The 15,250-nt window shown below is 45.4% G+C and overlaps 1 protein-coding gene across 2 annotated transcripts in view; it reads left to right on the top strand.

Moving 5' to 3' along the window:
• The window catches only part of kalrna (kalirin RhoGEF kinase a), a 146,774-nt gene that overhangs the window by 95,652 nt on the left and 35,872 nt on the right, over positions 1–15,250 (top strand). For both annotated transcript variants that reach the window (XM_085434963.1, XM_085434964.1), the window contains exons 39-40: positions 9,991–10,069; positions 10,516–10,683. In XM_085434963.1, the coding sequence (XP_085291089.1) occupies positions 9,991–10,069; positions 10,516–10,683 (247 nt within the window). The remainder of the gene's footprint in view (positions 1–9,990; positions 10,070–10,515; positions 10,684–15,250) is intronic.

A 15,250-nucleotide genomic window follows, 5' to 3' on the forward strand; every position in this document is an offset into this window, starting at 1 on the left:
GAGAAAGTCTCAGCTGTGAAGACTTCAAGCTGCAGCAAGAAAGCCAGACGCCAGAATAAAACAAAGAGGCTTGTTAAGACAGCCACACTGGACTACTGAAGGTTTTATGGACTGATGAATCAAAACTTGAAATCTTTTGTTCATCGTGCAGGATCTTTGTACGGCGTCAAGAAGGTGAAAGGACGGTTCCACAGTGTGTGGCATCAACGTCAAACATGGAGGAGGAAGGGTGATGGTCTGGGGCTGTTTGCTGATCCAGGGTCAGTGACTGAACCTAAACAGCTACCACAGCACCATGAAGCACCATGCAGCACCCTCTGGTATGCACCCAGTTGGTCGGGGGTTCATCCTACAGCAAGATAATGACCCAAACCATCAGTCCAAGCTGTGCCAGAACTACCTCAGGAACAAGAACAAGATTGTGAGCTTGCAAACATGGAGTGTCCAGCACAGCCTCCAGACTGAAACCCCATCGAGCTGGTTTGAACTGGACAGAAGAGGGAAAGCAAAGCAGCCTACGAGGTCCACGTTTATGGGAACTTCTGCTACAGATGTGGGAGAAGATCTGATGTCTGTTGTAGACAGAAGCCTCGGCTGTGTTCAGCTCTTATCTGCCAAAGGTGCTACTGATGAGTCAAAGGTTAGAATACGGTTTGGTCTAAAATGAAATCTAAATTTATTCCGTAGTTTCTTTTTTAACTGCAGGTGTTTATTTGTGCTGTGCTTTCATTTCAGAGTGCAGTGAGACAAACGGGATACTATTCAATAAAAACGGAAACACTGGGGTTTCCAAAGTCTGTTATTACAATCTTAAAATGATGTCAGCAAGAGTTGAGTCACTGCTGCCGTGAGCCAATCACACTGTTGTGTTCCTGTTTCTCGTTATTCTTCTACCTTATTCTAGTTGCTCCGTTTCTTTGCCGCTTCACTACTCCCTCAGTTTTTATCCGATTTTCACCATTCAAACTTTAAGCTGTTCTGCTCATTCTGCTAACGCCAGCTATATCTTTTGGTGCTGATAACTTTCATACTTTTTGAGATATTAAGCTTTTTATGCAATTTTTTTTGATGAATGGGACCCATTATCAGTGTGGGTACAGGACACGTGAAAGCCTCGCCCAAGCACAGGCTGCTCAGGGTTGTAAAGTGCTAGAAAAATTCCATAAAAGTATATAACAGTACTGAAAGGGACTAAAGAGAGAGCCTATTTCTCCTGTTTCGGCTTCTTTCTCTGGCTCCCTGTTGAATCTGGAAAGGATTTAAATCTGACTTGTCCATTGTCTTGAATGATCAGGGCCGTGTTATCTTAAAGACCTCATATTACCACAACAGAGCACCTCGCTCTCACGCTGTCGATGTATTTGTGGTTCCTAGAGTAGCAGAGCCTCCAACTTTCAGACTTGTGTGGAAACAGCTGACGCTTTGGGACACGGACACGATCTCTGCTTTAAGATTAGGCTTCAAACTTTCCTTTTGCCACCAGATTAGTTTAAACACATAACAACAAACTGGCACGTACGTTCACACTGACAGATTAACTGAGGTGGAGGGGGCCTGTCAGGGTTCTCTTAGGACAGCTTGGCTCCTTGTTGTTCCTGTGACACCTACACCATGGGTCTGTCACTCCCTCATCATGTATGGAAGCTTGTAAGGGATTGCTCTGTCATATTTATGCTCTTTGTTTTAAATGAAGACAAAGGCAGCCCAAACCACAGTTTAACACAGCCACACTGTCTTTGTTGGTTAAACACAGCCTCACCAGTTTGATGTGATGGCATCATGACAGTAGTTTTTAACTTCCTGTGGTAAGCTGGGTTTCTTCTTCTATGGCTCATTTAAAAGGCACTTCTCATGGGTCTAAGCAGCCTCTTGTAAGTATCGCAAATGGCTGCGTCGTTTAGTTCTGACAAACTGTCAGTGTCACAAATCTAAGGTTGGAAATTGTAGGTTTGCAAACAATAGTCATGATTATTTTTTTCCTTTTATCCATAAACTGAGCTGATTTCTTTCTTACATCGATTTAGTTGTGAAACGGTCATTTTATTCATTTTAACTTGGTTATCTGAGTTACATGTATCTAGTTTGAGCGAGGTCATCTCTAACGTCGTGGTATATAAGTCAGTCTCTGGAGTCGTTCTGTGATGTTGCTTTGATATAGTGAGTCACTGTGGTTTAGTTATTTAAAGCATTGTTCCAGCGGCTGATGACTTGGTCTTCACTGCTCCGCTGTCAGAGCAGTGAAGACACGTTTTTATCCTGAACTTTTACTTTAATTGAACATGGTTCTCATTTCTAAGCCAGGCGCAGTAATGCGTCCTCGCAGTCTGCACGTGCAGAGATGAATATATCAGCGTACATAAAATCCACTGACAGAACAACAACCCTCACGACTGCCTGATGCCGGGAGATTTGACCTGGGCTGGGTTATCATAGGAAGTGTACGCCTTGGCGGTGAACCAATCAGTGCCTACGACACAAACCCCTCAGAGCAGAATCCTCCTGTCTTTGATCCATGTACGCTGCATGAAGACCCAAACAACAGTTGGACAGGCCGCTTAATAATAGCAGTGACAATAGTAATGGAGACAATAGTGAGCATGGAGGCATACTAGCATACAGCTCACTGCATAGCTGCTAGCTATGATCTCCAGTGTCTGGAGTGCCACAAGTAAAATTACACTTCACAATTACACGGGTCGCTCTCAGGAGCTCAGTGAATGCCAGTGTGGTACCGAGCCAGGATGCAACCTGTGCAACAACTCGACTAAATACTCCACAGTTAACTGTAACTGGTATTATAACAAAGTGGACTGGACTGAGAATGACACCATTTCAACCACAAAGTGATTGGCTGCGTAAAATCATGGTCAGTGGGCGCTGAGGTGCATAGTGCTCAGAGATCTGACCTTCTGCAGACTCGTAACCTCCAGGCTTCAGAGAAGCTTGAGGGCGGTGTGCAGAGAGCTCCATGGACTGGGTCTCTGTGGCTGAGCAGCTGCATCCAAGATTTCCATACCAGCTCTCAGATGCAGTGATCTAAAGCACACCAGCACTATGCTTGGCCCTCAGCTCCGCTGAAAGCAACTCTTACAATCCAGTTCAGACAATGTGATGCTCCCAGCTTTGGGAGGAGTGTTTGGGAATGCCCCTTCCTGTCCCAGCATGACTGCACCAGTCCATGAAGACACTCACTGGTACTATCAGTACGTCCAGACACGTCTAGAAATGTGTCTGGACTATTTTAATATATAATCAAAATATAAGATTGTAAATGTATAAAATGTCTATAAAAGTTGGACCGGATCACTTGGTGAGGACGTCCTTCCTCAGCAGCAACTGTTTACACGTGTTCTCATGAATCGAATGCATTCACACTCAGACCGAAGCCTCACAGCAGCCATCTGCTGATCATATGACTGTGGTGTCACACACTCATCTGCATGTGCTCTCTAACCACTCCCCACACACACACACGCACACACGCATGCACGGGCACACACACACACACTACAAGTCCTGCAACTGACTATTTTACTGCTTCACTAGATTACAGGAAGTGGAGAAATGTGAATGCAGTGACACACACACACAGACGCACACACACAGACGCACACACACAGACGCACACACACACACACACACACACACAGACGCACACACACACAGACACACACACACACACAGACACACGCACACACACAGACGCACACACACAGACGCACACACACACACCCAAGCTGAGTGGCATTCCCATCAAGCACAAAGCTATGGCTGTCTAGAGAGAGAGAGAGAGAGAGAGGGCGTGTTCACAGACACAAGTGAGGGAGTTGTTGAAGACGGCGAGAGCGACAGAGTCAGAGGGAGACGCACGAGCAGAGGTCGACATGCCAAAGTGGATGAACTTTAAACTCTTCAAAGACAGCAGCAGAGTGAGTACAAGGAGCTGGACGAGGTCATTGTCCTGGTCAGAGTGAACACTGTGATCATCCTGCTGCTGCACTGTCACCCTGCGCCTGAGAGCAGCTCTGGCAGCTTCTGCTCAAGTGTTTAACTTTGCACCGTCTGAGTCAGGATGCAGTTACAGTGCAGACTGGTTAGGGTCATTTTCTGTGTGCAGAGCTGGTTTTGCTGTTTTCCCCACCTGCATGTTTGTGATGCAGGTGGAAAAAGCTGCTGTGGGGAGCGCTAATGCTACAGACTGTATATAAATGATGGACAAAGCCACAGTGATGTCACTGAAGCTTTTATTAGCTGACTGCTTAAATACCTGAGAGGACTAGATCACTGACTCCGGCTAGCAGTGTGTGTGTGTCTGTCGATAAACTGGCCAATAACACTTCTTCTTCTTCTGTTGCTAATCTTGTTATCATCTCATTAGTAGTGTCCACATGGATTAGTCACAGTTCTGACAGTTTAACACGGGGCTCTATGGAGAGGGGCACTTCTGCAGCGACTTCTTTTCCAGCTTGTGAAAAACGTCTTCTTGAGGATTTAAGGATTCACCTCGTCTGTTCTTCCTTCATTATTGTAGCGTGGACACGCTGCGTCCTGCAAGTCCTGCAGCTTGAATGTGTAGCCGATTGTATGAGCAGGTTCAGAGGGTCCTGCTCACTTTCACTTAGTGTTGTAAAGGTTCACTGCAGAAGTGAATATGTGTAAGGAGGGAGATTAATGGTTAAACAGGGTGTGTGAGTGTTTGTGCGGCAGGCTGACGGGGAGGAAATGGACCATTAGCTGCTACGTGGAGACAGGATAAATAAAAAAGTGAGCGTCCAGACTGATTGTGTGCAGACCAGTGGCTCAGAATAAACAGTGTAAACACACTCAGTCCCTTATTTAACTTCTTAACTACATCTGTGCTAAACTGCTGTTTAGAGAGGGAAGAAGTGACTATTTTAACGTCCTGACTCAGTGCGCTGCCACACTCGGTCACGCTGATGTGTCCTCACTGCACAGTGCTGGAACAGTAAATAACAGGCGAGGTTTGGTATGAACTCTGGTTTCATGGTTCAGCACAGCAACAAAAGCCAAAGAAATGCATCAAAACATTTTTCTTTTCTTTTTTGGAAATATGACGACCGCGTGTGGGAGCCAGGACGGGGACGAAAACGTTTCAGGCTGGTTTTCCTGTTTGTTTACAGCTGCCAGTACAATGGTTGACTGGTCCTGCTGGTTTCAGTGATGCGGTTCTGCTTCCACAACACCACCTTGGCCAGTTGGAGATTTCAGTGGTGATTTGAGTGTCTAATGTGTGCTTGTTTAAACTGTGTCTGGTCCTGACAAAACGAGCCAATCAGACTGTTTCTTCTGCTTTAAGTAAGCGGCCGTCCCAGCACAGAACGTCCTCCGCCCGACTTGTCACTTGTGGTTCAGCCCACACAATTTGTCTCTGGTCATTATTCAAACTGTGTTGAGGAGGTAAACAAGCAGACACTAATTGTCGGGGCATGCTAGCAAGTTTGGTAATTATGTTTGAATCTCATCCTGTCAGCTTGAGGTGTTTAATCAGTCTAACCATCCAAGTGGACACAAAGCTGCTGCTCCACCTTCCTCCTTGGACAGTTTTGCTTGTGAAATGTTCCTCCTCCCTTTGTTGTGTTTTCTGTTTGCTGTGGGTCAGGCTTCTCTCTTGCGACACCCCGATGCAAACGTGGTTCCTTATATAAAGAAAAGCAGCGTGCCAGGACTGCATCTGTAATCTGTAGCTCTAAATCACAACAGCAGCTGCCCCGCGGTGCTGGTCTCCACATTTCAGGAACAGTGTAGTATTCTGCATGTTCATTAAACACTTGTGTGAATATATTAGTGTTTGATGCACATTTCATGGAATGACAGTGATGATAACACTTGCTTTGTCTGTTTCCATGAAATTGCATCGCCTCTGGACTTAGTTTTCCATTCGGCACAGATCAGTGTGACGCTTACAGAAATCTATGAATAATCAAACAGAGAAGTGAGGGGTCACTTCATTTGTCTCAGCTGTGGATCAAGTGGGAGCTGCTGTTTCAGACCCTAAAAGTTACAACTTCAGCACCGACTTACTCGCCGTATAAAAACGAAAAGACGACTAAATACATTTCCAGAGTTTATGAGGACAAATTACCAGCAGAGTGCACCCTGGTGTTCAGACCTCAGCCTTGGACGTGCACATGCCTGCTCAGAGCTTTGCTGACGTAGACGTGTGCTTGCTGCCTGCAGTCTGGCGCTCGGGATTGCTCACAGCTTCCACTCCTGGAACAAACTGTGTAGTGAAGCGTCTTAGCGAGGTGTGTGTCTGAAATGCATATATCTGCAGGCTGCTGCGCAAACACAGTGTTGCACGAGTATGTTTGGATCAGCTGAGTTTGCTCAGCAGATGTGTGTCAGCAGCTCCAGCTTGACTGCTCTGTGCTGCAGTTTAAGGATGTTTCAGTAAATCTAATAAGTTGCATATGAGGTTCATAAGTGATTCCTTGGAGATGGGATTAGTGGTCCAGAATCTTTGCCCATATGTTAGATGTCAGTGTCACTCTTCTTGGTCTGTGTGATTCAGTTCTCATCAGCACCTGGAAGCTGCTGCAGCACTGACACCTTCACAGAAACTCACGTCTGAGACGAATTCAAGTCGTATGATCTCAAAAACAGCAGCCTGCTTTTTAAAAAGATTTATTGTTTGTTTGCTTTTTCATTTTTCACCCTCCTTTTCAGTTTTACTGTTGATGCCGTAAACGAGCATTAACAGTGAGTATTTCCTGCTGTAGAAAACAACCTGTTCAATCCACTGTCATTGTTTAACAGACATTCGCTTGATGGCCTGAAAGTAATTTTTTAGAATGAAAAAAGACAAAAACGACTGCTTGTATGTGCTGGGCTGTTTTCAGAAGGGGAAACCCAGATTTGATCAGTGCTGACCAGGACGACTCCTGGGACAGTCGAGCAGCGGGGGGGGCGGGACCGTGGTGTGTTCAGTGTTTCGGACTGGTAAAGGGAACCAATCTTCATTTCTACCTTTAAGATATTTTTTGTTTTATTAACAGCACATTTAGTCCTAAATGTTCAACAACTCTGTCGGGCTTAAGCTAGGAAAGGTATCTGTGAAGGACCCAGCAGCTGCTCTCATGTTTGACTGCTGCTCAGCTGCTGCTGACGTAAGAAAGAAAGTCTTCAGTGTCCTGATGAATGTGGTGAAAGTTTCCTGTTTACACACAACAGGTTCCATTTGTTTTGCTCGTCGCTTTAACGCCGTCTTCCTCTTCTTGAACATATGATCATCACAAGCTGGCGCGTGCATGTGCGTATTCAGCGCACAGGGAGAGGTCATATGACAGACAGCATCAGCGATGAAGGCACACGCTAAACACAGACTTTTTTCATTGCTGCTACTGGATGAGAACACTCAATTGTTAGTATTTGATGATGTTTATATATATAGTTTGTATTGTCAGACAGACGTCTAAGACTGAGAGTAAAACCGAGGGACTTCCAAAACCAACAGAAAAGCTGCAACACTGTAAGACATGAACTTAATCCTTTATTTCACACGTTTTTCACTCATGCATGACTGAGGGGCAAATTTTAACTTTAAGTTGACATTAAATGTGCAAAACAAAGTGATGCAAAAGCATCTTTTTTATTTCTAACACATAAAATCTCCAGTTCCTGCTGGTCTCTGATTAAACTCAGTTGTAAACCTCACTTCCAGCTCCTATGTGACAAGTGTCAGGCTGGAGCAAATAACATTGTTCAAGTATGATCATAGCCTTAAACCTGAGAGAGTGTGTGTGTGTGTGTGTGTGTGTGTGTGTGTGTGTGTGTGTGTGTGTGTGTGTGTGTGTGTGTGAGAGACCATCTGTCAGGTATAAATTCACCTGTACGGTTATAGAAACAGGGTCCTTGTTGCTAGGAGATATTTATCCCAGCTGCTTGCTCACATTAGCACACAGTCCCTGACATTTTCCAAAGCAGACGAGGTGACGAGCAGCAGAAAACACTCGCTTGAATATTGTAAAGATGTCAGTGAATAGTGAAACTTTACCAGTTCATTTAAAAAGTTCATGTTACTTTTCTGAAAATGTAGAATTTTAGCGCCTCGAGCTTCAGCTCCTCCATCTGTATGTCCAAGTATGCGCAGCAGGATAAGGTGATGTGTTGAGTTCAGTGTAACAGAACAGAATAGAGTAGAAAAGCCTTTGATTGTCATTGTGCATGTACAACAAAACCAGCTGTGCAGGAATAGAAACAGCAGGACATCAAGCATGAATACCAGAGACGGGATACAGCAAAAGGATTGTGTATGTATTATGTTCCAGGGGTGGCAGAGGGCAGACGCTGATGTTCTGGGTGGTGCTAGTTACCCTCTGTGCAGGACCAGCACCAGCTACTGGTGCAGGTTGTTGTCCCTCAGTACACGGAGGAAGTGCAACCAGGGTGGTGATGATGTGGGTCCAGGTGAGATCAGCCCAGAAACCTGAAAGTGGATCCATCTGAGTAGCAGTCAAGTCCATTTAACCTTGTAAAGTTTTAAGGAGTCACATATTCCCCAACTTTCCCCATAAAGCTAACATTTTCCTCGCCCGTACTCTTAATGATGAGTTTCGCCACCTTGAAGTATATGACTAATGACAGTGTCACTAAGTTCTGGCAGTGATTAGATTGTTTCTAGCTGTCTGTGAATGAGCAGGTTTCAGTTCAGCAGCGGACGTTTAATCGAGGAGCAGTTCGTCTTCCATTTATGGTTTGTTGCAGCACGACGTCAGCTTCATGAAGCCGCTGCAATAATCTGGTTCGGGAACACTTTATGGCTCCAATTGTGGATGACTTTGCTGTTATTTATTAACTTTGATAACACAACCATTGCGTGACGTTGGTAGTTGATGCAGAATTTGCTCACACAGTTATGATACACTGAGTGTATCAGTGAGTCATCGCACAGTTTGGTCCAGTTCATCCAGGTCGCTGCTTTTAGTCTTATTTCATTTTGAGGTTTTGTTTCAGTCCACTTTAGTTTAGTTGGTCTCTACAAACAACAGAAACTAAACAAATGTGTTTAATTTGATTTCAGTTCATTCTATGAGTGCACAGCTGGTCTTTGACTTTTAACGAGAACAACCTTGGTTCAGGTTTTTACACAGAGCAGTTCTCTGACCTTGTGTCACGATCAGTATTAAGTCTCCCCTGTGTTTCATGTCTGCGCGTCATTTGTTGTCTCATTATGTTTCCTGTTTTATTTTGAAGAGGTCACGTGTTCCTGTGTTTGTTGTGTTTAGTTTTACTCTTCTACTGTGATGTCATTATGTTGATTTGTGTCAGCTGTTTTCCCCATGTGTTTCCACTTCCCCTTCACCTCCTGTGTGCTGTTGGTCTGTGTGTGTTCATTCATGCCTGGTCCGAGCATCTGTGTCCCACCTTGTGTCCATGCCAGGCCTCTGTGTTCATGTTTTGTTATGTTTGGCTCGCCCAGTTTAGGTTCGGATTGAGTTTTTCTTTGCTAAGATCAGCCTCAATAAACGGCTCGTTTTCAGTTAATATTACGTCTTGTTATTTTGCGTGTGTTGGGTCCAGCTTCTTCACCCCCCACAGTCTGCCTCTGCCAGACTGTGGCACCTTGTTCCTGACTTTGTGCACATTCTGCGCCGTCTATTCCACAATAATACACAGGAAGGAGAACCTTCCCTTTTCTAACACCAGAAACTGATGCTAGCCTGGAACTTGCATGACTTTCTCTCTGCATGTAAAGAAGAAAGATCAGGACTGGATGTGGTTGTCCTGGTTTTTCCAGTTCCTCTTGCTGTTTATGGTGTAAACAGGGATTGATGCTGGTCCTGGCTCAGGGTTGGATTACATTTCTCTTTCTCTGACACCAGCAGCGGATTCTTCAGAAGCTTAAATGCAGATAAGATGCCTGAAAGTGAAAACTGTGCACAGAACGTGTGTTTTGAACACAGCTCAGTTTGAAGCTCGACTGTTAAACTGCTGATGATCTGACGTGTGACACGTGTCGTCTGTTTGCAGCTCTCCGGTGGATGTGAGCTGACTGTCGTTCTCCAGGACTTTGCAGCAGGATGCGGCACAGAGATGTCTGTCAGCACAGGTGTGTTTTATTCATACATAGATTTAATCCCCCACACTCAGAGCTCACGTGTCTTAAAGGACAAACTTTATATACAACACACACAGGTCCACATAACACATTTCCTAATGAGCTCTTCCTGGGACGCGAGTCTGTTATTCAGATTCACTGTGGTGAAAGCTCTGGGCAGTTATTTTAATATGTAAAGGAAACAGCTGTGTGGTTTAGGAGACTCTTTTATTTTAGTCCGACCATCAGTGAAAAAATAAACTTCATCCTTTATTCAGTGACACTTAAAACCAGAGATGAAGGTCTTAAACGCCAACCACTGCTTCAGTCTTCAGATGTGGAGGCTTCATCCATCTTTTAGGTTGAGCTAAATCCAAGTTTCTGTTTTCTTTAACATTTAGTATTCAAACCTGTCTTCCATACCTTGTAGTATAGTTTTTATCTTCTCCACCTTCCAGGTCAGACAGTGGAGCTGTTGGAGCGGCCCAGTGAGCGGCCCGGATGGTGTCTAGTCCGAACCACTGACCGCAGCCCACCGCAGGAGGGACTGGTTCCCACGTCTGTCCTCTGTGTTTCCCACTCACGTTCTAGTGTGGAGATGGACTGTTTCTTCAGTTCAGGGAAAGGTAGGAAGACGAGTCACATATCTTCGTATTCAATGCTTTTTGAGGAGGAACCAAGACGAAGGATAAAAATCTGTCATTAAATATGCACTATAGGGTGATCAGCTTCTAAGCAGCCTTAAATCTCCTACTTATCCTCAATTCTTAATCTCTTGCATGTCTTTATGCACTGTTTTTGTTTTGGTAACTTTATATGGGAGTCCTGGCAACACTGTGGCAAAAGGAAAGAACATAAAGTAAATTTCAAACAATGACATGTTATCTTCTTCACTGGTCTTTATATTTAACCAGGCTGACAGAGGCACAGCTGGTCTGTGCTGACCTCTGCTGGTGAGATGAGGGCATTAGTCATACTGAGGTGTGGCTCTCACAGAAGGCTGTCACACAGCCCGAGCACATGGAGGGAACGTGGAAAGTGTGGCTGTTAGTTTTGGAAAGTCACTCTGGTGTTTCCCCCGTTTGGGGAAGTGTGCTCACTGACTGTGAGTGTAATTCAAACGCGTTCCAAAATGCTGCTCTTCATTTCTCTCTTACTGCCATGTCTGAATTTGGAGTGTGTGCGTTTATGATCCAGGATGATCCTGCATGTGTAACGGCTCTGAAAGCGAAGCAAACCTCTGTTCTGTCCTGCTGTAACCCACAGTGGCAGCCTGCCTGTTGTCTCTGCTGTGAACTTGAGCAGTAATGTCTGACAGAGATGAGATGACTGATAATGTGAATGATGAAATGATCCCATTAACTTTGCCAAGAACAAAGACGGTGAAATTCTGTGAGCCGTGGGACGCAACATCAAAATTTGAAGAAGCTCTCCTGTGCATCCTGTCGGTGCAGCTTTCCATCCTTCCACCTGCAGTCTGATGTGTGTCCTACAGGGGGAGCAGTGGAGCTGCTGGAATGCCTTCTTCCTGCATCTGTCCCAGGTCATCTCTGTGTGTGCTGAGGAGTAATGCACTGAGTCACAGCAGTTTGGTTTCCTTCTATATCCGTCCTTCCTGACGGTCTGTTTCCAGCTTCGCGGACACCACGGAGGAGCTTAGCTCTGCACTGTTGTCTCACTTGCACTCACACAGACACAGAATCAGCTGATTTGCCTGCTGCAGCCACAGTGTTTCCTGCTTTCGAGAAAATGACAAGGGCGCTTTGTATTTGTGCGGAGCGATGCAAATTGGCCAACTGCAGCCGCTACACATGGAAATATAGCACATTTAGGAGGCGCTCCCATCCCGGACGGTGGGGCTGACTTTTCCAGAGTAGGTCCAGACAAATATATCATCAGCCTCCAATGCAGACTCCTCCTGTATCATGTGACTGAACCTGTCTGCTTACACAATAGGATAATTAAAGGCAGCCACAAGCTGATGGGTTTGTCATTAACAATCGTCAGTTTGTTAATAAATCAGTCAAAACTGCTCATTAACCCGTTTAAGTCCCGCCGAGCTGTTTCAAGCTTCCCTCTGTGTGTCTCGAGTCTTGTGACTGCTCTGTAAAGTAGGTCTCCTTGTCCTCTGAAAGACTGTGAAGAAAGTGTGGGTTTAATGTTAACTGAACTGAAAGTCAGACCTGCTGGACATCAGAGGACCTGAGAGCTGCGACGCATCACATTAGAGACGGTTTTGGGGCACTCCTCCATTCCTGGAAAATTCCTTGAACTGATCTTAAACACTGAGTTCTCCTGAGAACTAATTTTTCCCTTAAGAACACTGAATGTCTAAGGTACCTAAGATTTTACAGCATTCATGAACGTGTCGTCCTGTCACACACAGAGCGCGGGAACATTAGTTTATATCTGTGTCACGTTGTCTTGATTATCTCCATTTTCTGAAAGCTTTTTGAAAATAATTAACTGGCACTTTACTGCAGCATCGTTCCATTCTCTTTGCTTTTTGCTGCGTAGCGACAGTAGATATACAAGATGAACAAAATGGGACACTGCAGGGAAAAGGTGCTGGTGAAAGCACGTTATCTAGGCTAAGTGCGCGTGCTTACCTGCTGCTGCAGTGCACACACAGCAGGAAGCTGTTTACAGTCCTCTGCTCGTTCAGATGCAGAGGACCCACTAAGGAAGATCAGAAAATAAATGCAAGTTAATTTTAATAATAAAGTTGCTTGGCTCTAGCTGTGCCAGCAGCCTGCTGTCAGTGGACACACTCCCACACTGTAGGCACTGGGACGTCAGGAGTCAGTGGAACTTTTGCTGTCACTCAGGTACAGGACATGTTGTTTGCTGCTGGTGAATGTTCACATACCAGGCAGCCGTCTCGTCTTTTTAAATGCAAAGAGACATTTTTGCTACATTGTTGAATCAAACACACTCCCGTGTCTTTGTGCAGTCCTGCCCTCCACAACGAGGAAGGTGCCCGCTCAAATAATTAACAGGGACTCGTATTCCTTTGAGCCGAAGCGCGTGGGGAGGGGAGGTAGAGGGAGAAACTGAACAACTTTGTCTGAGAGAGAGAGACAGAGAATGTGCTCCTCCCCCATCTCCTCCTCCCACATTACTAAAACTCTCTCTCTTTGCTGAATCTGGGCAGTGAGGACTCGAAACTCTTGAAATTCACACTCAGCCCAGGAACAAGCTGACGAACTGGTTAGCGACCGAGTCGGACGTACTGGAGGGAGGTGTGTCTGAGGTTGTGTGTGAGTGTAGGATGTGTGTGTGAGCAAGAATGAAGAGAGTCGGCCGTTGCTGTGGATGGGTCCTCTCCCGCTGCTGCTGCTACAACGGCACAGGTGCGACACAGACACACAACACTGGACTTCTGTGAGGCTCACTGAACACTGGCTCGTGTTTTCTATGTGTGTGTGTGCGTGCGTGTGTGAGAGACAGATTAGTTGATTTTGACAGATTTGAGTGACTGAATAAGTCCGTCCTGTGGACAGATGATGGAAATTAGTCTTTTTGGAAACTGATTTGAATTGAAAAATGAAGAGTGCAAAAGGAAGCCGTGTGTCAGCCAGGCAGAGTGTGAAAGGCCACTTTCTTTCTTCTCTGTCTGGAAAGTCAAGTGTTCGATTGAGCAATCAGTGTGTCGCTGCACTGTGTGCGTGTGTGTGTGTGTGTGTGTGCGTGCATGAGGACACACTGTGGACTTTGGCCTAACAAGTCTTTGAGTGTCATGTTAAAAACTGTGTAGAGTGCACCGATTGGCATGCAGCCGAACTGGTCACACTAGTTCCAGTTCATTATTTTAACAGGTTTATACATGCCACTCAAATAATACGGGCGCATTAGATCCCAGAGACGCGCAGCTCTGCGGTCCACGGTCCAGGCCGTCTCAGCGGCTGCAGAGGGCCCCGTGTCTCAGTTTAACTGTTGAGGACACCAGAGTCTGAAAACTGTCTCATCTCTTGTAAGGAAATGGGAAACTCCTATGCTGTCCTTTTTTTGAGACACACAGGCACATGCACACAGAGACACTTCCTCATTCACTGTGGAAATACTAAATAATTGACTTCTGGGGTCTTAAAGTGATCCTGCGTCCTGTCCTTTGGCCATTAAACCTGAAAATGAGCAGGAAACGACTCTGATCCTCAGGGACACACGCACACACGCGCACACACACGCGCACACACACACGCACACACACACACACGCACGCACGCACGCACGCACGCACGCACGCACGCACGCACGCACGCACGCACGCGCACACACACACACACACACAGTCTCTGAGCAGAGATAATGGACAGAGGCAACATTATGCTGCTTCATCAGCTGAGATTCGATGTTTTCGGTCTCGTCCAACCTGAAGCTGAAGCCTCGCTTCGTCTGTTTCATGGGTTTGTCTCATCGATGATGCAAACACAGCTGACTCTACTTTGACTTTATTCATACATTTGAAATGAGATGAAAGAGTAGATATCTGGTTCAAATGGAGGTGACAGAGATGACTGAGTAGTGACGGTAGACAGATTTTTTGAATTCCATGTTTTCAGAGAGCGTGAGCAGCAAACTGAAGTGAAGGATCTGTTGTGGGCTTATCGTGCTCCCAGATACGACGAGAAACACTCGTAGTAAAACACATCAAATGGAAATTGAATTCCAGTGAAGAGCATCAGAGTCTCTTTGCTTACCACACAGAGCTTCTGCTTTATTTCTCTTTTTTCACTGAGACATGATTTTACTGACAAACCTATAAAAAAAGCAACATTGTCTTTGATGTTTTCAACATGTTAACGTTTTATTCACCTGCTCAGTCTCTGGAGCCAGCTTTACAACCAACCCTGCTAGCATTAACAGATCTTCACTTTATCAAATCTGGGGCTCAATAAAAGCGAACATGGCTGCAGCCACATTCGGCCAATGAGTCTTTAAAATTAGGAGTACAGATGATAGTGACATTGCAGACTGTCGCTACGATCTTGGAGGAGGTGCTTTTCTGCTGAACAAAGCTGGATACTGTGTTCTCCTTTGGTCCTACTTATGCTTTTGGTGCAGCTCATCCAGTTTGACAAAGCCTGAGCTGAGCTGTCAGCGTGTAAGACCCAAACAACGTGGGTAAAAAGTTTGACAGTGTTTTAGTAGCTGTGACACAGACTGTGTTCCAGTACAAAACATATGCATTTC

The sequence above is a fragment of the Copadichromis virginalis genome, linkage group LG16 (assembly GCF_057382275.1).
Source record: "Copadichromis virginalis isolate Kocher_CV1m ecotype Utaka linkage group LG16, C_Virginalis_male_GT1.1, whole genome shotgun sequence".
Lineage (NCBI taxonomy): Eukaryota > Metazoa > Chordata > Actinopteri > Cichliformes > Cichlidae > Copadichromis > Copadichromis virginalis.